Source organism: Microtus pennsylvanicus, chromosome 11 (genome assembly GCF_037038515.1).
Source record: "Microtus pennsylvanicus isolate mMicPen1 chromosome 11, mMicPen1.hap1, whole genome shotgun sequence".
Lineage (NCBI taxonomy): Eukaryota > Metazoa > Chordata > Mammalia > Rodentia > Cricetidae > Microtus > Microtus pennsylvanicus.
Genome location: NC_134589.1, coordinates 9,715,892 through 9,737,894, shown reverse-complemented (window position 1 = coordinate 9,737,894; position 22,003 = coordinate 9,715,892). Strand labels below are relative to the sequence as shown.

At 54.0% G+C, this 22,003-nt stretch overlaps 1 protein-coding gene across 2 annotated transcripts in view; it reads right to left on the bottom strand.

Moving 5' to 3' along the window:
* Nucleotides 1–2,574: 2,574 nt before the first annotated feature.
* The window catches only part of Llgl2 (LLGL scribble cell polarity complex component 2), a 35,862-nt gene continuing 16,433 nt past the window's right edge, over nucleotides 2,575–22,003 (bottom strand). Inside the window, exons 3-26 of one of the 2 annotated variants that reach the window (XM_075990095.1) lie at nucleotides 17,940–18,037; nucleotides 16,333–16,414; nucleotides 15,926–16,041; nucleotides 15,357–15,515; nucleotides 11,259–11,421; nucleotides 11,034–11,166; nucleotides 10,722–10,776; nucleotides 10,077–10,231; nucleotides 8,685–8,902; nucleotides 8,543–8,610; nucleotides 8,260–8,413; nucleotides 8,067–8,171; nucleotides 7,481–7,773; nucleotides 7,223–7,373; nucleotides 6,212–6,362; nucleotides 5,378–5,494; nucleotides 5,084–5,250; nucleotides 4,440–4,704; nucleotides 3,959–4,118; nucleotides 3,737–3,765; nucleotides 3,467–3,514; nucleotides 3,274–3,316; nucleotides 3,126–3,187; nucleotides 2,575–2,895 (exon numbers count right to left, since the gene is read on the bottom strand). In XM_075990095.1, coding sequence (XP_075846210.1) covers nucleotides 2,888–2,895; nucleotides 3,126–3,187; nucleotides 3,274–3,316; nucleotides 3,467–3,514; nucleotides 3,737–3,765; nucleotides 3,959–4,118; nucleotides 4,440–4,704; nucleotides 5,084–5,250; nucleotides 5,378–5,494; nucleotides 6,212–6,362; nucleotides 7,223–7,373; nucleotides 7,481–7,773; nucleotides 8,067–8,171; nucleotides 8,260–8,413; nucleotides 8,543–8,610; nucleotides 8,685–8,902; nucleotides 10,077–10,231; nucleotides 10,722–10,776; nucleotides 11,034–11,166; nucleotides 11,259–11,421; nucleotides 15,357–15,515; nucleotides 15,926–16,041; nucleotides 16,333–16,414; nucleotides 17,940–18,037 — 3,000 coding nt within the window. In that variant the 3' untranslated portion in view covers nucleotides 2,575–2,887. The other variant, XM_075990094.1, reaches the window with a different exon arrangement.

Below are 22,003 nucleotides of genomic sequence, written 5' to 3'. Positions count from 1 at the left end.
TGGACCCAGGCTGGGTTTTCAGCACCCATGTGTGGTACGAAACTATAACTCCAGTTCCAGGGGATCCAATGCCCTCTTCTGGCCTCGGAGGCCAGCAGGCACACACCCAGTACACAAACATATGTTCAGGCCAAACACCCATACACATAAAGTAAGGAATCATCCTTTGCTTATGTTATAAACAGCCCTGGGGTATAATCTCATCCAAGTAGAATTAACTCCTAGGATGAGACTTGCTGGGCCACAGGGCTGGGTGTGCTTGTAATTTTGAGATTCCTAAATTTTCTCCTATAGAGGTTGTGCCAATTCACAATCAGGAAGAGGAAACAACTGTCCCAAAAAACCACGAGATCATGGGCAACACCATGTGCCAGCAGACAGCCGCACGAGGCAATACCCACTGCCCGCAGATCTCGTCAAAGGGCTGTGCGTCCAGTAAAAAGGAGAAAGTTCATGCAGGGGATTCTCACGCAGCAAGGAGAGACACAGGAAGTCAGGGATGACAAGGGCGATCTTGTAAACAGAATGGTGCGTGAAAGCAGCCAGGCACAGAAGGGCATCCAGCATGGGATTCTATTGGTAGACAGGGCAAACATGGGTCTACAGCAGGACCCCAGGGCACGTATGATGCTGTGTGGCTGTGTGCTCAGTTTATGGAGATTTATCCAGATGATGACTCTGACCTATGCAGGACTACTATGCTTTCCTAAAGATATCACGGAGAAAGAGTCCTGCACAAACAATAGCAAATCCCACCCATGGGCTTAGTATGTCCTTGGCAATTTTTAACATTTTGCTTTGAACTTACTGAATCCCTGGGGCAGGTACTCCACAGATGTACTCTGAGGTCACAGCTATTAAACTGGCATGCGACCCCAGTCTAGCTCAGAGCCCTCGCTGGAGAATGGCTGTGGGGTACCACCATCGCTGACCAAGGGAACGCTAGTTTTTTGTCCCTTTTCCAGCATGTCCTGTGGGCTCTTGGACAAACTCTTACAAATGGAAGACTCTGCTCCCATGGACGTTCTGCTTCTCCTGGTGATTCAGAAGTAATATATAGTATATTGGTAAATGGTTGTTTTTTAAGAAAAGATTTATCTATCTTAGTTTTAATTACATAAATGTGTGTGGGGATGTTCACATGAGCACAGATACCCTCAGAGGCCAGAAGAGGGCGACAGATCCCCTGGAACTGGAGTTACAGATGGTTATGAGCCACAATATGGGTGCTGGGAATCAAACCCAGGTCCTCTGGAAGAGCAGCCAGTGTTCTTAACCACTGAGCCATCTCTCCAGCCCCCATGCTCTATTACTTGAAAGTCTCACCCAGGAGAAGGCATTCTGCCTGGACCCTCCCAAAGAGAATGTTCAGATAGAAGCATGGCTTAGAGCAGTGACTGTCCTCCAGGGTGAACAACCACCATCTTGGGGCATTCCGCTGCACCCCCCTGCAAAGAAGCATCTTGGACATTTTTCTGTCAGCTTAGAGGCTGTATGTGAAGCTACTGTTTTTTGGGGTTTGTTTGTTTGTTTGCTTGTTTGTTTTTTGAGACAGGGTTTCCTCTGTGTATCTTTTTGGCTGTCCTGGAATTCACTCTGTAGACCAGGCTGGCCACGAACTCAGAGATACCCCTGCCTCTTCCTCCCGAGTGCTGGGATTAAAGGCATGTGCTACCACACTTGGCCGAATCTACTTATATTAGAATTATCATCTGCAGTCTCATGGCCCCACATTAAACACTCTGCTAGCCACTCAGGCCCTGGAGGGCCTTCCAGCCCCACAGTTGAGGAAGAGCCGGGGCTGCAATATGTATGTTTAAACTAAATTTCTTATCATTTTATTTACCAACAAAGACTCAGAAGTCAGATGTGGGGGTGAAAACCTGCTAGATCAGAGAAGCTGAGAAGCAACCAGCTGACCTTCCTTTTTGGCTGGAGAGCCAGCAAGAGATGTGTCCCAAAACCAAAAGGAAGCACCACACTCAAGCCCCTGCCCTTTCCTTCCTGTGTGCCAAATTCCTGGCTTCTCTAGGGCAGCCCTAATGCAAAGTAAACTTTAACAGTCTTGGGAGTGTCACAGTAAGATCAAAATTCCTGCAACACATCCCTGCTGGGCTTGTTGGCAGTTTATATCCCAAAGGGTGGAGTAGGGTATGAGATTCTTGTCCAAGTATCCAGTTGCCCCTACTACCCCTGGAGGAGAAACCATTCCGGGGTCCCCACTAGCATGCTCTATTACTACAGGGAAGCTCTCACCCTTGCTGGGTAAAGGCTTTTTAGGGGCGGTCTATTGAGAGGAGGAGCACCCACACCTCTGTAGGTAACCCCTCACCTGTGCTAAGAAAGTCCAATAAACCGCATTAGTGCACCCAGGGTGGACTTTGGCGGGTCATGTCTCTGTTACTGGGACCTTAGGAGGAGGGACAGATGATGTTTGCATGCCCACCGCCATTCCTGGAAGGCATTTTAGCAACATTTGATGATTCAAATACGTAAAGAGGAGGTTCTCTGAGCATCTCCGAGCTGGGGATGGACTTAAGCCACCGAAAAACTCGTCCTCAGGCTGTTCCAGTGAAGACATAACAAGGTATTTATTAAAAACTCTGTTTTACTCAGAGGCAGTTACAATTTATAATTTAAAACCAACCCGCTACAAAAGGGGGTGGGGGGTGGGGAATAAAAACTGTGCACAACAAAAGGACAAGACACACAAAGGCCCAGGAGGGGCAGCCCAGGAGGGGCAGCCCAGGAGGGGCAGCCCAGGGTGGGGTCTCTCCTCTCCCAAGGCCAGGAGCAGCAACAGGGTGGTGACCAGGGTAGACCCTGGCCAGGCTCGGGCTGGAAAGGCCCTCAGTAGTGTGTTCATCACAGCCTGGATGCTGTCCCTTCACTCTGCTGTGGAAGGACACGGGGAGACAGTGGGTCAGGACCACCGGGGCAGGACAGCGTCCCAGAGTCAACCACCCTGAGCCCCCCATACCATTGGTGTTTTCCAGGGCTAGGATGGCCTTGTGGGCCTGCTGGGCCCTGAAAGGGTGGCAATTGAGGCTCGTCTTCCTGCTGTGCCCCCCACCCCAGCCCCGGGCAGCAGGCCCTCTCCTCCTCTGGGGTGCCCAGAGCCCTACCTTCCCCATTGCTGAGGCTGCATCCCACGGCCACATGGTGAGAACGCCAATTACCATAGCTCCTGAGGGGGCAACACAGGGAGATCACCATCCATGGGTGGCCTCATCCTCCATGTCCCCACACTCTCCCAGCGATGTAGTGACTTACCCCCGGTTCCCCTCCAGTGTACTCTGAATTTCCTTTAGGACCCCTGTTAGGTAGGAGAGACCCAGTGAGGCCTGCAGGGATGGGGTGCCTGACAGGCTTGTCTCCTGGCTTCCTCTGGCCTCCAGGCTTTGCCCTGTACCCCAAGACATGCTCCCCCACCCCGTGAGTCTCACCAACCCCCACATCGACTCACACTCGTCGTTGAGAAGTGCATGCTCCATCACCGGGCCGGGCTTCTTCTCTGGAAGGCAGAATGGTCAGGTGGGCCTGTCCTGGGCCCTCTGCCCAGCCCTCCCATTACAGGGGTAAAGGGAGCGAGTGCTGGAAGCCAGAGCCCCAGATGTAGGAGACCGACCGTCCCTTCCTGCTCCCCGTCTAAGCTCTTCCCTCTCACTAACCCTAAGCCCCTTGCCTCCCTTTACCCCAGGCTAGCCAGCTGGGGCCCAGAAGAGGCCTGTCTTACCTTCCCCGTCACTCTGGCTTCTGGAGCTCCTGTGGAGAGGCAGACAGTGAGGGCTGGGTACCACTAGGCTCTGAAAATCTTGGTCCCATGAGGTGGGTGAGGCCAACCTGCTTGACCAGGTGTGCACTAGCAGCTGGCCCAGGAAAAAGGGTGTCTCGCCCAGTCAGCAGTTGCCTCAGAAAGAGCAAGGCTGTGGAAAGGCCTCTGGGCCCTCATCCTCACCTGACTTGGCCCGAGGTCCTTTTGGGGTCTGTGTTGTTGCCATTAATGGGGTGGCTGTGGTTCTTGGTTTTGGTTGAATCCACTAAACACTGGGGCTCAACCAGCCACTTGGTAGAGAGAGAAAAGCGCTCGAACTCTGAGGGTGATATCAGGTAGAAACCTGAGGAGAGGCAGAGAACGTCAGCTCAGGGCTCCTGGGCTCCTGTGGCTGTGGCGGAGCCTCCCTCCCAGGGGGACAGGGACAGAGCCAGCCTGGCAGAGCTGCGTATCTGAGTGGCTCTTGCCTCTCCACCCCCTGACAGTGCCTGAGAGACCCTCTCACCCAGCCGCGCCCCGTTCACTGAGGCATCCCCTGATAGCACCTGAGAGACCCTCTCACCCAGCTGCACCCCGTTCACTGAGGCATCCCCTGACAGCGCCTGAGAGACCCTCTCACCCAGCCCAGCCCAGCTTACTGAGGCCCCAGTCCGTGCCTGCACACCTTGGCCATATTTGGTGAAGACACAGGAGGCAATGCCACTGACGTCCTCCCGCCGGATGCAGCTGTACCGCACCTGGGGCTTAAGCAGGGGCATTGAGACCACCTGGATGTCACCCAAGTTGGTGAGCACAGCCAGGTGGTGCTCCCCATAGTCCTCGGCCCTGCAGCTGCCAAAGTGAGCAACGCCAACTCTTCGTACCCGTGAGCCCTCCAGGGCCGTCAGTTTCAGCTTCAGCTTGGCGCTCACCTTGGGCAATGTGAATACCTGGGCACACGTGACAGTTGGTCATGAGTCACATCATAACCAGGCTGTGGTTCTCCTAACCCATTACTACCATGGGGATCTTGTCCTATAGTGGGCACTGCATGGTGTACATCTGAGTCCTATCGTCCATCAGCTCTCAGATGCAAATCTTGGGCCGGGAGGATGCAAGGCCACTGACATCAAGTTTGGGCATTCTGTATCTCCCACAGATGCGGGGCTTGCCCCTGTGTCTACCTCTGACCTGACACACACAAGCTATCCACTACCCCTCCTCTTTCCTGTGACCCCGAAACAGACACTCCAACTCCAAATGAGAACCTTGGTCCCAGCTATCATTACTTATGTGCAGGGACATCCAGGGGACCCAGCCATGTGGCACCTTGAATTGTTCCTCTGATACCACGAGCAACTGGTGGCTCCCTTGCATGTCTGGGCTCTTCGACAGGTCGTGGGCTACTTCCAGGGGCTCGGGCAGGGGTACATTGTGTCCGTCAAGCACGAGGATGCCCACCACAGGTGCACGATGCATCAGCTGGATCTCCTTGGCTACAGAAGAGGCAGGTTGGGGAAGAGGCAGTTTGGGGACCGGGCTATGATGGGTAGCTTGGTGACACCCTCCCCCCCACAACTCAAGCAGGTCAGGTCCCCTGGGTTTTCCCGGTCCATCACTCACCCTGCTCAGCCCGGACTGGCTCATCCATTCTCCGCTCTGCAGGCGGCACGCGCAGGGAAAAGGCGTAGACAGTACCTCCATTGGTGCCAGCCCACAGTGAAGGGCAGTGGCGGGAGCCTGTCGAAAGGTAAAAAGGCTTGGGTACCTAACCCCGGGCTCTGGGAGTTGAGCGGGGCTGGCAATATGGGCTTCCACCCCAAGCCTTGCTCCTGAAAACCTAAAGTCAAGTTGGCAAGCTTCTTCAAGCTCAATTTCCACCTCTGTTACACAGATATGCTGTGGACCTCTCCGGCTTCCCGGGAAAGTACTCCCACAGTCTCATGGGGCTCCCCACACAGAGGATACTGAACCTAGGACAGGGCTGCCCTTGAAGGGACATAGGAGTGGCCACTCACTTTCAGCAGGGAAGAACCAGCTAGGGATAAACATTGCCACATGCCTATTGGGTGGCAATGGAACTATGCCACCTCCAGCCCCTATGGAGGGAGAACATAGCAGTCCCCTGTTTTACATGAGAGGAAGCTGAGGGCCAGAAAGGTTAGGTGACATGTCTAAGGCCATGTTTCAAGAGAGCAGAGGAGAGAGGCTATCAAACTGGGCAACTGACTGTCACGTCCAGGAAGAGAAGGGAATGCAACGGGTATTGGCTCTGTCTGCACCAACAGACCAGTTCCTTGAGGGTTCTAGGCAGGCAGCACCGCCTACACGATTTCACACCGGGAGCACCCATCTACCATTTCCTTATGCCGGAGAGTCCACCTATTCATCCGTCATGCTAGGGGCATCTCCCGCCACGATGTGTTCTACATCCCCAACCTCAGGCTAGCTACTCACTGTCCCTTAGATAGGTGTCAGCAAAATAGAGGGTCCGAACAAAGCCAGTGAAGGAGTCCTCTGCCGAGCGGGCCTCGATCTTGCGCTGCACCGGTGCCAATTCCATGTTCTGCAGGCCTGCTCGCTCCGCCTTGCTGCCCACAGCCTGAGCCTGCAAGAAGTTGGGCTGGGCCTAAGGGTGGGCTCTTGCCTCTGCTCCTCAATGCTAATCCTTCCAAGGAAGGACTGGCCATAGCCTAGCCAACCACCTGACTGCCTGGGCCCAAGAGGACTTTGTCCAAATAAGAGGTTTCCTGAGGAGAAATTGCTTGACTTCTCAGTATCTCATGGGTAGAAAGGGACAGAAAAATAATACGACAATTGTGCTGGCTAATTTTCTGTCAACTTGACACAGGTTAGAGTCATCTGAGAGGAGGGAACCCCAGCTGAGAAAAATGCCTCCATAAGACTGGTTCCAAAGCAAGCCTGTAGGGCATTTTCTTAATTAGTGATTGATGGACGAAGGCCCAGCCCATAGTGGGTGGTGCCAATCCTGGGCAGATGGGCCTGGGTTATCTAAGAAAGCAGGCTGAGCAAGCCAGTAAGCAATACCCACTATGGCCTCTGCATCAGCTCCTGCCTCCAGGATCCTGCCCTTTGTGAGTTCTGGCCCTGACTTCTCTCAGTGATGGACTATGATATGGAAGTGTAAGCCAAATAAACCCTTTCCTCCCCAGCTTGCTTTTGGTCATGGTGTTTCATCTCAGCAACCCTAACAGTCATCATGAACATTTACTCAGGACTTGTCTTTAAGGTTAAGTATTACAGCTATGGCTTTTTGGATATGGGGAAACTGAGGCATAATGACAGCATGGCATATATAAGCCACTTGGTTAGTAGGTGGTGAACCTACTTGGCCTGGCCTGGATTCAGATCCTGGGCTCATAGCCCAGAAAGAGAGAGAGAGAGAGAGAGAGAGAGAGAGAGCGAGAGAGAGTTGTACGGTCCTGTAGATGGTTGCTTGGGCCTCACCTCTCCTGCGGGGCCACCAGGCCGCCGTTTATGATTGGACACCCTGCTGCGGCGCATCCGACGGAATGACTGACGCAAAGACTTCTTGAGGGACTTTACTCGAGACAGTGGGCCCTCCAAGGCCAGTTGGTCACTGGGGTGCAGTGTGCACCTTGAGAGAGGAGGATGTCATGTCAGGCCATCAACACAACACTTCAGGTCCCCCAAGAGCCCCACGAGGTCCCAGTCCCAATCCCCAGCCCCAGACACTCTGCTCACTTGACAAAGACCTGCCGCCGCTGCTGGTGATCAAAGAGGCCGAAGCCATGGCTGGTGCCAAAGGCTACAAGCCGCCACTCAGAGTGCAGAGCCAAGGAGGTGACCACGGCTGGGGGCTGGCACTGGACCAAGACAAAGGGCTGAAAGCCTGGCTCAAAGCTCACGGGCCCCGGGCGGGCGGCGAGGCGCTCATGCCCCTTCCAGCGGTAGCCCTCCTGGTCCTGAAGCAGGTCAGCCTCCACGTACTCCACAGCATGCTCTGCCGCCTCATCGTTCAGCTCCAGCACCAGCACCTGGGGTGGGGCGAAGGCGGCAGACAGTTCAGCTGAGCCCAGGCATCGCAGCGCAGCAAAGGACTTGGGAACCAAGCCGAGGTCCTCTGCCTGACTCCAGCAGATCCTTATTTCAGGAGCGGAAGCACAAGTCACTCAGGGGGCCACTCACTATGGGGATCAAGCATCCTGCGCCTGCCAGGAAAAGCTCCAGGCGCGCTCCCAATGCTGCTGCCAGATAGGGGATCCTATTCCCGATTTGCAAAGCCACCCAACCACTCTGCCCTCGACCCCCACCCTGCCCAGCCTGCTACCTGCCCTGCCGTGCCTGCCACAGCCAGGTAGCCACTGTATTTACAGAGGAAAATCTTCTGGATGCCCAGCCGGGGGTCATCACTGTAGGGATCAAAGGAGCCCACCTGCCGAGGTAGGGAGAGGTCTATGAGTGGCCACTGGGCCGTCCTAGCTTGGGTCCCCTCACCCCGGCACCCGGGCTCCTGGCCTCACCTTGCGGAGTGGGGGCCACTCATCCTCACCCTGGGCACTGAGGTTCTCGCTGAGGTCTGTGTCTGTGAGGAACACCCTCACCGTACTGAGTTTGTAGAGTAGCCGTAAGCAGACCCCCGAGGCATCCCAGAACCGCACTGTGCCATCTTCATGCCTGCGGGCAGAGCCTGGTGAGGGCTATGCCAGCCAGGATGCCTGGGGTTTGCAACGCACAACCCAGGGCTCTGTTCCCACTCACCATGGCCTCCTTAGCAAAGGCAAAGTAGCCATTAAAGTCACCTACCCTGTGAGCAGCAGGTCCCTCTGGGGTGGAGGTGGGGCTAGGTTGGTGCCACCATCTATGGGCCACTCCTAGAAGAGATCAGAAAGTCCAAGAGAACCTGGGCCCAAGTCAGGAGTGGGCCTGGGGCTAGGACTGGACCTACCATGGCGGAGAAGTGCAAGTTTTGGCGGCTGCCCGCGGCTATGACGCGCTCCCACAGCTTCAGGGGGATGTTGGAGACGTGGTGAGAGCAGGTGATAGCGGAACAGTGCAGGGAGGCGAGGTAGGGCAGCTGGACCGGTGGCCAGCCCGGCGTCTGCAGGTCAATCACCACCAGCTCCTCCTCTGCTAGCACCACGAGGGCGTAGGGGTCATCGAAGGCTGGAGTACAGACAGACAGTCAGGGCCAGGAGGCTGCAGCCCCATCTGGCCTGCAGAAAACGCTCCAGGCTAAGAGCAGGATCCATCAAGGTCTATAAGAGCTACAAGCAGGCCGGGCAGTGGTAGCATGCGCCTTTAATCCCAGCACACTGGAGGAGATTGAGGCCAGCCTGGTCTACAGAGCGAGTTCCAGGGCAGACAGGACTACACAGAGAAACCTGAAGAGCTCCAAGCAGAAGTATCACAATCAAGGCCTCTCTGCATGGCTGTCCTAGGGATCAGTCCCACTGAGAACTGAACAAGAGCTCCATCTGGCACGGAAGCGGCTAGAAGTGCTGGCTTGGGAAACTGTAGTGTTTGGTCTTGACTGATGACCTGATCTGTCAAGGTTGGGATGGTGTGTATTTTGTCTGCCACACCACCTAGTTTGCCCTGTAGGCCCAAAGCGGGGACGGGCGGCAAGCCGCCAAGTATGCCTGTGTCCCCACAGAGTGGCCCTTAGGCATTAACCTATAGACTGCTTGTGGAGTAAAAATGGGAGGATGGACCAGAGCAGGAGGAGGGAGGAGAGGCTGAGAAAGAACAAACACAGGCCTGGGGTCTCCCGGGGTGGGGGAAGACCAGAAGACTCAAAGCCAGGAGTAATTGGAACAGTCCCGGCTGCGATCCCTGAGGATGCTGGCTGGGTAAGTCATGGTCACTGGTCAAGCAGGCCTGCCCTCCTCTCCCGGACAGTTCCCAGGCCTCCTCCCTGATTCTACACCAGCCCTTGCTAGGCTTGTCACTGTTCCTATTTCTGGGGCAGACTCAGGGTTGGCCCCACACAGCCATCTGCTACCCCACCCAGACTTCACCACATCTAAGCCAGGACCCTCTTGCCAAGTTGGATGGGCAGAAACCCAGCAATGCGATCTGCCCGAGTCGGGCCAAATCCCTTAAAGAGAGCTTGGGACAGGTAAGAGGTGTAGCCTGGAACGGTGACATTCCAGACTGGGTCTCCACCTGGGAGAACGGCAGGGAGGGACAGAGCAGAATCACAGGTGTCACTGGCCTTGGTGACACTAAGAAGAGGTAATAAGGACAAGAGACCCGGAAGGGTGGCAGGTTTGGGAGCATCTATCCCAGCACCCTTCTTCATTTTTTTCCAGAACCCCAACTCCTCATACTCGCTCACCAGCTGTAGGGTCCGCCTCCGTGAGGACGGTGAAGTCAATGACACGGGAGGTGAAGTCGAAGGCTGTCTGCTGGCCATTGTGGACCACGGAGATGCAGTGGCGGTCCCCATAACTGGCACGTGGCATACCGCCCTGGAAGATCGTGAAGGGCAACCTGCAGGCACAGGAGAAAGGTGGGCTGGGGCTCAGTACCACTCCTGACAGCCTTGTGCAAGCTGGGCTGGAGGCTGGGGGACCCCAGAGCCGGAAGGGAAACTAGTCCCCAGGATGGCTTTGGGGTGAAATGGGGCACCTGGGCCAGGAGCCATCCCCCCTCTTCTACAGGGTCCTCCTACACATTCCCACACCAGGCCTCGCTAGATACAATTCCTTCTGAAGAAACGGGGCTGTGGCCATCAGAGTACGGAACCCTGGCTGACGGCATCTCTCTGGGAAGGCTGAAGGAAGGTAGGGGAATGGATTTTGCAAGAACTATTTACAGAAAGGTGGAATAACAAATCTGATACCCTACCCTACCCTAGTGTCCCTGGGACCAAGACCACGGAAGTCCTCATTAGGCCCTGACTCCCCAGAGTCAGGGCTGAGCCCAGGGCTCTTTCCAGGGAAGCTGTACTAAGTGGGAATGACAGGGCATCGGCACTCACCCTTGCCTGGTAGTAAGCCAGAAGATTTTGGTTATAGCCTTGCAAGGAAAGGGACCTGGAAGAAAAGGTGTTATCTTGAGAGGGTTTCCCACAAGGTCTAGTTTCCTCGCTCTAATCACATGTTACGGGGAGGCTTTCTCTCTGCACATCCCCGAGGCAGCCACAGTGGGAACCAGGAAACCAGCTGCGTGGCTTTAGACTAAATCCTGAACCTCTCTGGGTCCAGATTCTGGTTCTACGAGCTAGGCAGCCTCCACCTGAGGCCAGGGAAGACGGAAGACAGGGAGAGATCCTATAGGCAGAAGCACTGACCATAAGGTATGGAGCTGCGCAGGGGATCTGGGTTCTGGGTGTCACTGGGCACGGGCCACTGGCAGTGGCTGCCGTCCGAGTGGCAGGTGACGATCAGGCAGCCATCCCGCTGCCAGCTGACATTCTCCAGTTGCTTTGAGGGGGGAAAGGAAGCGATTAGAAGCGGATCAGGGCAGCGGTCTACACATGGGCCTGGGAGAGCCGCCCCCTCCAGACACCACCTACCTGGCTGCTGAGGAAATGGGAAAGCACACGACTGCCCTGAAGGTCCCAGATGACAACGAGGCCTCGGCTGTAGCCAATGAGGATCTGGTTGGGGTCACGGGGGTGCTCCTGCAGAGCTTCCACCATCTCGAACACCCGCCGGTGGCGGGCCTCTTCTGGCAGCCTAGGCAAGGGAGTGCCATGAGCCCATGCAACAGTGGGTACCCCACATGCCAGCCTGGGAAGATGGTAGGGCCAGCCACATCACAGTGAGGGCCATGTCGAACAAGACATGGTAGTTATATATTTAAACACACACACTAACCCCCCGGGGGGGGAGGTATAATAGTAAGCACTAGGTGTTCAAGATCAAATGTAGTTGTACAGTAATTTGAAGCTAGCCTGGATCACATGAGATTCAAATCTTCAGAGGCAAAAGTCTGCTGAGTGTGGTGGCACACGCCTTTAATCCCAGCAGAGGCAGATGGAGCTCTGTTAGTTCAAGACCAGCCTGGTCTATTTACCAGGTCCAAGGCAGTCAGGGCTACAGAGAGACACCTATCTCAATCCACCCCACTAAAAAGATGATTTTTATTTTTTTGATTATGCATATATGTGTTAGCATGTGCACACGAGCGCTGGTGCCAGCGGAGGCCCGAGGCAGCAGATCCTGTGGAGCTGGAGTTAAGGAGGTTGAGAGTCACCCACGGAGGGTGCTGGGAACGGAAGCCTGTCTGTCTGCGAGAGCAGCAAGTGCTTATCCGTGGTGCCTCTAGCTTCTTCTGTCTCGCCTCAGACATTTTTAACGAAGGCAAGTAACATTTATAGGAATTTAAGTTGTAGAACAATTAAATGTGCTTGTTTTAAATATCTTCTTGAAATTTTATTTTATTAGATGTATTTATTTTATGTGTATGAGTATACCATGTATGTATGCCCACAGAGGTCAGAAGAGGGTATCAGATCCCCTAGAATTGGAGTTATGGATAGCTGGGAGCCACCCTGTGGGTGCTGAAAACTGAACCTGGGTCCTCTGCAAGAACAGTCAGTACTTATAACCTCTGAGTCATCTTTCCAGCCCCTTGTCTATTTTTTTTAACAATTTTATTATATTTATTATGGGTGTGTGCATGATGCATGTTTGTGAAAATGGACATGCACAAACCATAGCATGTGTGTGGTCAGAAGACAATCTTTTATTTTTTAAGTTTATTTTTATTTTATATATATACATACACATTGGTGCTTTTGCCTTCATGTGTGTTTATGTGAGGGTGTCAGATCCCCTGGAACACAGACAGTTGTGAGCTGCCATGTGGGTGCTGGGAACTGAACCTGGGTCCTCTAGAAGAACAGTCAGGCACTTAAGCACTGAGCCATCTCTCCAGCCCCTGGAAGACAATCTTTTGAAGTCAATTCTCTCCTGCTTTTAACCGGGTCCCAGGGATCAAATACTGGATGTCAGGTTTGAGAGACCAGTGTTAAACTTTACCTGTTGGGTCATCTTGATGGCCTCTTTGTGCCGCTGTTGTATGGTGCACGTGTACATATGTAATCCTGTATGCGTATGGGGGAGGGGGAGGGTGCCCAGAAGCTGACATTGAGTGTCTCCCTCAATCATTCTCTGCTGTAGAATCTTCTTGAGAAAAGATCTCTTATTGAACCTGGAACATACTGGTTCAGCTAGACAGGCTGGTCAGTCCCTCAGGTCCCCACATCCCCAGTTCTATGATTACAGACATACTATTATACTGGGTTTTTCTTTCTTTCTTTCTTTCTTTCTTTCTTTCTTTCTTTCTTTCTTTCTTTCTTCCTTCCTTCCTTCCTTCCTTTCTTTCTTTCTTTCTTTCTTTCTTTCTTTCTTTCTTTCTTTCTTTCTTTTTGATGGGGGGGTTAAGACAGGGTTTCTCTGTATAATCCTGGCTATCCTGGAACTCACTCTGTAGACCAGGTTGGCCTCTAACCAGATGTCCTCCTGCCACTGCCTCCCAAGGGCTGGGATTAAAGGTGTGTGCCACCACTGCCCAGCTCAAGGTTCTTCCTGTGCTTTTGTTTTGTCAAGACAGGGTTTCTCTGTGTAGCCCTGGCTGTCCTGGAACTCACTCTGTAGACCAGGCTGGTCTCAATCTCAGAGACCCGCCTGCCTTTTTCTGCCTCCCAAGTGCTGGGAGAAAAGACGTGAGCCACCACTGCCAGGTTGGCTAAGACCTAATGAACACAAACAATATCATCATAGAAATGAAAACTGCTGGGCAATTAGACGGTTTCCAATCTTATTAAAAACAGCACGATGGGTGGGGTGCGGCTTAGCAGCCGAGCACTCTCCCAGGATGCCTGAGGCCTTGGACTTCATCTCCAGCACACACCAGCACCACACACGCGCGCGCGCGCGCACACACACACACACACACACACACAGAAACACTCTACAATGATAACAGAGAACCTCTGTATTTTGTAGTATTTATCTCTTTAGATGGAGACCTTATTAAGTGTAATGTCACCAGAGTTAAGGGATGGACACTGACAAAACCTAGGCACCGTGGCTGGCGCCTGTAATCCCGGCACTCTGGAAGTGGAGACAGAAAGATCTAGACACCATCCTTAATACAGAGCATGTTTGGGGCCAGCCTGGGCTATATGATACCCTGTCCTACCCCCTGCCCCAAACAAAATAAAAAGCTATTTAAGTATCAGAGTAAAAGGTGAACAAAGACTTAAACAGCAAGAAGAGGGTCTCGGGGCACTCCAGCCCTCCCTGATAGCTCCCCCAGCTCACCATGGGGTGACGGCGAGGCTGGGCCTGACAGGGCCATTTGTGTAGGAGTTGGTCCTTCTAATGCCCCGCCCATAGACTTGGTCCAGGCTAGACACCAGCCATCCCACCGGTCACCTCACAAACTGCTCTGACCTCAGGCATGCTGCCCTAGCCTAGTTCTGCCCAGCCCTGTCAAGCGGGAAAGAACAGGGGTTGAAGTCAGAAGGACCCCACCCCACACAGGAATCCTCCCTAGCCGGCACCGCCACGCCACGGCTGGACAGATGGGTCCTGCTTGGGTCTACATGGAAAGTAGGAGAGCCTGGTTTGCCAGCTGCCTGTGCCCTGAGCCTGGTCCGGAGCCTTCAGGGCCAAGTCCTAGACACTGGCCACCTGCCTTGGAAGTGAGGCATATTCCAGTACCCTCAAACTGGCCCAACAAGCTTTTGTGCAACCAACTCTATTGCCCTTCTAGAACCATCTTCCCCTCTGCATTCTCAGCGCTGCTCTGAATTCGCCTCCCTGCTAGCTCCTGTGGTCAAGCAGCAAGTCTCTGAAGTGACCTTAACAAACTTGCAGCTTCTCAGCCACAGCAGAGCGCCCCAAACCTCAGGTGTCAGCGGGAGCAGGCTCAGCTCCCCCACGGCACAGGTCCTCAGGACTCTGAGATTTGTGGTCCCATGTGCTGTGGACACTGGACTGAGGAGTTGCTGGCATACCATTATTTTGGGTCTTACTTCTTTTACATTATTATCAATTATTATTCTCATTTGATGTGTGGGTGTTTTGCCTTCATGTACGTCTGTGCACTTCATGCATACAGTGCCCCTGGAAGCCAGAAGAGAGCGTCAGATCCTCCGGGACTGGAGATGCAGACAAGGTTGTGAGCCACCACGTGGGTGCTGGAGATGGAACCTGGGTCCTCTGAATTCCTAAGCTCTTAATTCCTAAGCCATTGCTTCAGCCCACTTTTTAGTTTAGCTTGAGACAGGGTTTCTCTGTGTGCCCCTGACTGACCTGGAGCTTGTTATGTAGACCAGGCTGGCTTTAAACTCAGAGATCTGCCTATGTCTGCCTCCTGAATGCTGGCATTAAAGGCGAGTGTCACCACACCCAGCCACTTCTCACCTTTAAATGAGGTGACAAAATTATTTCTAAGACCCGCCCCCACTATCTCCCCCCACCTTACTGCTATGATGTTAGCAGACAGAGGCTGATGGACAAGCAATCTGGGATTGGTAGAGGTGGGTAGAAAGTTGAGGGTATTTCTTCCGGGCCCCCACACTTCCAAGGGATAAAATGACAAACTGAGCCTATGCTGGAAGCCACCTGGAGAAGGCCACGGCCCATTTGGAGCTCACCATTGCAGCACTGCCTCAGAGCTGATGGTCCTGTCGTCCAGCGTGCGGAAGCCTGGTAGCTGCACCACAAACACGGTGCCGCTCTCGGTGCCCAGGTAGAGCAGTTCTCGGGAGGAGTGGGGAAGGATCTCGGTGATCTGTGTGGCACTGGGAGCAGCCCTGTGAACAGGGACAGCTGGTGAGATGTCCGAGGTCTGGACAGGTGGGACCCCAGGACTTCCCGGAATCTCTACCAGCCCCTGGAAGATCTTGTCTAGGGAAGACAGGCCCATAAGGGCCTTGAGTATCCCGGTTGGTTTACATTCTACTACGGTGGGAGCCAGGTGGCAGGGCACATGAGCTGTGGGGTAAGAGAAAGACCTAGCACTCCTGTACACAAGAGGGTGTGGGCATGGGAGGGCACAGCCCACCATAGTTTGGGACGGGCCCCTGAGCATGAGGTTGCGGCTTGGACACAAGTTAGGCACTGCCAATCAGTCGACAGGACTCTCAAGAGATGAGTCCGCCCTAGAACTGGGGGAGAATAAGGTAAGGAGGGGCCAGGAAAGCAAGGGGACCACCACCCTTACCCTGGGGCACCACGCAACGTGAAGCTCTCCTCTTCCTGCAGCTCTGACACCCCACCCTTGACCTTCAGGCTCCATAGGTGCAGGCTGTTGTCATCCAGCAGAGTGACCAGCTGACACTAGGAGAGAATGGGGATGGAGCTGGCTTGCTAAAGAGCCAACATTCTTCAAGGCCTCTCCTTTCTGGGCAGTCCAGCCTGTGTTGGGTTTTTTAAGAAGCCCCAGGACAAACACCCCTCTGTGGTTCTCAGGGTGGCCTCGAGCCTCCAGTGGACAAATGGGGGAGGGGAGGGGTCCTAGGTGTTCCACAAGCACCAAACCCAGGGTCAACCCCAGGCCAAGCCCAGCCCCACTTCTTAGCATCACGGAGGCCCCTCCCCTCCATGGCCCCTCCCCAAGCAGGTGCTCACCTGACCAGGCAGGAAGTGGATCTGCATCACCGCGTTGTTTTCCTTGTGAAGCCCCATGAACTCTACCCCAGGGGCGCCATATCTAGAAGGCTCAGGAAAACCTCAGAAAGCTGGACACCAGCCCTCCCCAAACCTAGTGGTCCATAGCCTGGGTGGCAAGGAGTGCTCGCAGGCAAGTGCCTGTGTGATGAAACGTCTAGGGGCGTGGGATGCGGGGGAGATAGCAGCTGCCCTGCCCCAGGTGCACTCAGTCAGTGATCTGACCCTGGGGACAGTTCCCCCAGCAGGACAGATCAGGGGCAATTCCCCAGAAAGGTAAACTCCCCATCCTGGCAACAGTTAGACTGCTCCCTCCTCCCCCCTTCCCTGCAACTTGAGCTGTAACAACAGACGTATCACCTGTCACCTGGTGGCACCTGCCAGAACATGGGGCACGATGGGGGGGGGCACCCCCAGCAGCTTTGCCCTGAGTCTTGGCACCAGCGACTAGCAACCAGGATGTGATTCTGGCTGGTAATGATTAACCAGGTGGAGGAACATTGGACTAGCGCTGCCTGCTGCAGGGCTCAGGCCCCTGGCCTCCTGTGTATACACTAACCCAGCCCACCTGGCACCTGGACTCGGGGGAGGACTTTGTGGGAGGAGGTGCCAGCTCAGGTAGTCAGACATCAGAAGTGAGGGGCTTTGTCTAGGACTCAGGGCCCGGCTCATCTCAGGCCGGCTAGAGGAGCTGTCCCCAGGGTGGAGCCGCTGGTATCCCAGCCACATAGTGCGGGGGGCAAAAGACTGCACAGCTAGGTGATGTCTAGTCATGGGTCAGGGAGGGCCTGTTTCTGCTAACCAATCCCCTTTCAGGGATGTGTGTGGCTGCCCAAGTGCTAACCCCACTGCTCACCTAAGGTCATTCCACCTTCACCTGCAGACACGACAGAGCCCAGGGCCAGGCTGCTCCAGCCTCTTATGGAGGAGAAGCGTGAACGGTTAAAAATGCATTGCCCATCCCCTCCCTGCCGTCAGAGCAGGCTCCTGAGGGGATGGATACCTGCACCATTCCCAGGGACAAGATGGGTCACGTGAAACTAGCTCTTGGCAGGGGCACAGAGTTGAAGGCAGCAGAGAAATAGAGACCAGGCCTCCCTAGAAATGTGCCCACCAGTCTTTGAGATACGCTCCCACGAGTCCCGTTGCCATTGTTGCCTGAGTGGCACATTAGGAAGGCACCTCTTACACAGTGAAAGGGCACAGACTCCTTTAGGACCTCCTAGCCCCCTATCCTGTCAAGGCAGAAGGAAAAGATGCTGAGGCCAAGCCCGACTCCTCTAGACAAGGTGCTAGCCACAATGGGCCCACAATCACATCTAGCTCAAGTCCTGAAACCTCCGGCTAGGAGGGGGACTCGAGCAGTCAGAGAACAGAAAATAACCCTCTCCTCCTCCTTTCTCCCCCCACTGCCCCAGCGAAGGACACATTGCTTGCCATGTTAAGCTCTGCCCTGTCTTTGGACCAACTGCCAAAGATCAAGCAGGGACCCCTCCAGATCTCACCCACCCCATGCCCTAGACCCCACCTTGGCCTCTCCCCGTGGCAGCAGGCACTGGAAAGGATACAGCTTGATGGCTCCAGAGCGGGTGCCAATGGCCAGGATGTGCAGCGAAGGGCTGTAGCCAAGGGCGCTGGGCTGGTGAGGGAAGCCATGCTCCACCGTCTGTAATGAGAACCATGGGGGTTGGACCTGTGACCCTAGGGTTGGGGCCAGGCTGCGGAATCGCAGATCAATAGGAAGGAAAAGGGGAACAGAGCACTGCACCTTCTTGGCTCTTCTCAGACACAGAGGAGGACTGGGGTCATTTATTTCTGTAGTCTACACCCCTAGCCACACGGCCACTCCTGTGAGTTCACCCAGGCCACCTGACAATCTCCAGGAGCTTGTGCCTCTACTGAGAGCACTCTGGGTCACACTCCAGCCTTCCTGAGTCTCTGGGAGGTGCTGGAGGGGGTAGAGGGTGAACTCCTGGAGACAATGGTTCCTTAATAAGGAGGCCTGGAGATGTCACAGCTCCAGGCCCGCCCTGTGGTCTGAGGATGCCCCGGCGTCCCGGCCTGGCTCTGGACTCCCCCTGCCATCGTGTTTCCCTCAGCCATCTTCCCCGACAGGAAATTCCTGGAGTTACATGCTTTAGCTCAGTCCCTTTTCGTCAAACGCTTCACATTTATTTATTTTGTGTGTCTATGTGGGCAGCTGGGGGTGTGCGTGAGGGCTATGGGGCATATTCAGAGGTCAGAGGACAACCCACGGAAGTCTTTTCATTCCGTCCATCTTGTCGGTCCCGGGGGATCTGGGTCAAGTGGTCAGGTTTGTCGGCAGGAGCCTTTTCCTGGGTCTGCTCAAAACCAGAATTCGACCTTTGGCACCCACAGAAAGGTGAGAAGAAAACTGACTGACAAAGTTGTCCTCTGCCCTCCACACAAGCACCCACGTGTGAGCTCACACGCCATTTAACTATACACACAACACACATATAAATTCACATATATGTAATTTTTTGTGGGGAGATACAGGGATTCTCTATTTTATGTACCTCTGGGTGTCTTGGAACTCACTATGTAGACCAGGCTGGCCAGAGATCCCCCTGCCTCTGCCTCCCTGATGCTGGGATCTAAGGGGCGTGCCACTACACCGGGTTATATATAATTTGTGAAAAAAACAGAGATGCGACTGGATCACATTGCACCAACACTCCCACACGTGCTCGTGCACAGATAGAGCTTTTCAGGTTATTTATATGCATGAAATCAGCCTATGGTTAAAAGCTTTAAAATGAACAGCAAGCGGCTGGAGAGCATTCCCGAGGGGTCGCTGTCTCACTCCCAGGGTTTCTGAACAAGAGCCTCACTGGTGATCAGGTGCTTGCCCGAAGCTCTGGGTGTCTGTGGAAGGAACTACAGACTGAGAGGGTGTGAAAGATAGAAGGACAAAGCATCCCTCAGGAGACTTGGGGCTCTGCATTTAACCAGCTACCTACCCCCAGGGGCACAGATTCTGGCGAACTGGGAAGGAGCTGAGTACAGGAATGGCAATCAGTCACCTCTCAGTTTCTTAGCTAAATCGATGTGGAGAAGGGTGCCGAGGCGGCCTCTCTGGCCCTCTGGTCGGCTTTCCTGAGCAGCCCTATCAGGCCTCCAAGCAGGACAGAGATAAGCTTTGGTGACAACAGGCCTCAGAGCTGGAGCAAGGGCTGCACCTCCTCACAGTCCAGCCCAGAGGCTCCAGGGAGGAGGTCAGGCAGGGAGAACTCCAACAAAAGCCTCCTTGGAGAATCCCTGGGGCTGAATGGGTGGATGGGGCAGGAACACACTCAGCCTTGTAAAGGGCCCCTACCTGGAGGGTCAGCCAGGAAAGCAGGCACCCAGAGGGGACCCAGTCAGAGGCCCCCAGCCAGCCCCAGTCCCAGCTCAGCTATGTGAAGAATGCGGACCCTGGAAGAGCCTTGAGTAGATAGCTGAGTGTCTGGAATGCAAACATTTCTTAGGAAAAGGAGAGCATAGAACTCACACAGGTTGGCTGTGTGGGTGGGACAAGCTCTTGCAGGGCTCAGCTGGGCCTAGGCTGATCTCAGGTTGCTGAAGCCTGGAGAAGTCAGAGGCCTGGAGAAGGTTCCAGAAAAGAGCATTTTGCTCATCACCACAGGCAGGGACAGTTTAGGCCAAAGCCTTTGGAATGTGGAATTTGGGGGACTGTCTGGGGGTGAGGTGGGGGCTGGGAATGCCCTCGGGAGCTTGAACCCAGTAGGAAGCCCCACACCTTGAGCAGCCCTGAGAGCAGCCACAGCCCTTCCTCTCTTTCAGTGTGGCAGCTGCCATACCAAGGAGCCAACTTATTTTTCCATCAACTTAAATGGGGATTCAAACTGCAACCCCAGGAGCTGGAGAGATGGCTCAGCAGTTAAGAACATTCCAGAGGATCTAGGTTCAATTCCTATCACCCACATGGCAGGTCACAACTGTCTGTAACAACAGTTTCAGAGGATCTGACACCTTCACACCAATGCACATAAAAATAATTAAAAAAAAAAACTGCAACCCCAGCACTCAGGGCAAAGGAAGACGACAGGAGTGTTAGGGGTCCGAGGGCAGCCTCACCATACAGTAAATTCTGGGCTTTGTGAGACCTTATCGCAAAAAATTAAAAAACAAACAAATGAATAAGTAAAGAATGTACCCTCAGTGCCACCACGGGGAACCCCATTTCAAGTGTCTTTATTGAAACAGCCTGAATTCCAAAGAGACAGGGCAGGGCTCTGCCAGCCAACTGCAAACCTTCAGCTGGACGTCTCAAACTCTTAAAGCAGAGCCAGGTATTTTCTTTCTTTTCTGTATAGCTCTGACTGTCCTGGAACTCGCTCTGTAGACCAGGCTGGCCTGGAACTGGCAGATCAGCCTGCAGGCTGGGATTAAAGGCCCACCACCACAGGTGCTAGATAGAGCCAGGTTATTTCCAAGAGCTTGTTTTACAGCTGAGACGTGTCAGGAGCGCAAAATATACCTGAATTTACAGACTTAGTATCAGACAAAGCAGGTAGGTTCGATTTCCAGAACCCACATAGCGGCTCACAACTATCTCTGACTCCAGTTCCAGGGGCAATGCACACATGTATCCCACAGACATACTCGCAGGAACTCATGTCTCTGTGAAGATGCCAGATGCCCTGAAACTGGAGTTACAAGCAGCTATGAGCTGCAATTCGGGTGTTGGAAACTGAACCTGGGACCTCTGGAAGAGCATCCAATGCTCTTAACCACTGAGCCACCTCTCTCCAGCCCAAAAGGGCTTTTTTTTTTTTTTTTTTAAGATAAGGTTTCTCTGTAACAGCTCTGGAACTTGTTCTGTAGACCAGGCTGGCCTCAAACTCACAGGGACCTGCCTGCCTTTGCCTCCCGAGTGCCACGATTAAGGGCATATACCACCACTGTCCGGCTGTTCCTATTTTATTCTTACTGGACCAACACACATCACACCATCCTAGATTATTTTGTGTTCTCATCAGCAGGGATAAAGTCAAAGAAGAACAGATGTGAGGCTGTATGCTATCCCACCAGCTTAAGCAGTTCCACAGTCTTGCTGGACCCCTCCGTCCTGCTGCAAAGGCTGGGCATCCCCCTCCATCACCCACAACTCATTCCTCGCTTCCTTTGCAGTCTGGTGGACACCTGACCACTCCTCCCCGCCATCCTCTCCCCGTTCTTCCAAAGGTCAATTTAGAACAGGCTCACCAAGCCCCGCCAGGATGATACCCACGATGCCCTGCATGGAGTATTCTTGGACCGAACATGAGGCATCTTGGGAATATAGTGAGTGTGGGGGGGGGTTGCTCACCCAGTGTGAGAGCAACTGTCCCCAGGCTGGCTGGCTGCAGTATTCCCCCCAGGGCATCTTGTCCAGCTGACAACACTGTTCCCTCAGAAGCAAAATAAGGGACGTAAACTCCACAGGACTTTTTCTGGACAGGGCCCAGGTGAGCGGCCACTCCCTAGGTCAAGGCTCCTATGAAGAGGCAAAGCCAGTCCTGAGCGCAGGGAGCTCTATGGGGAGGGGGTGTGGAGGACTCAATGGCCCCAGCTGGGACAAGGAGAAGGATGTGGTTCGGCCAGGAAGGCTGACAGAGCCAAGAGA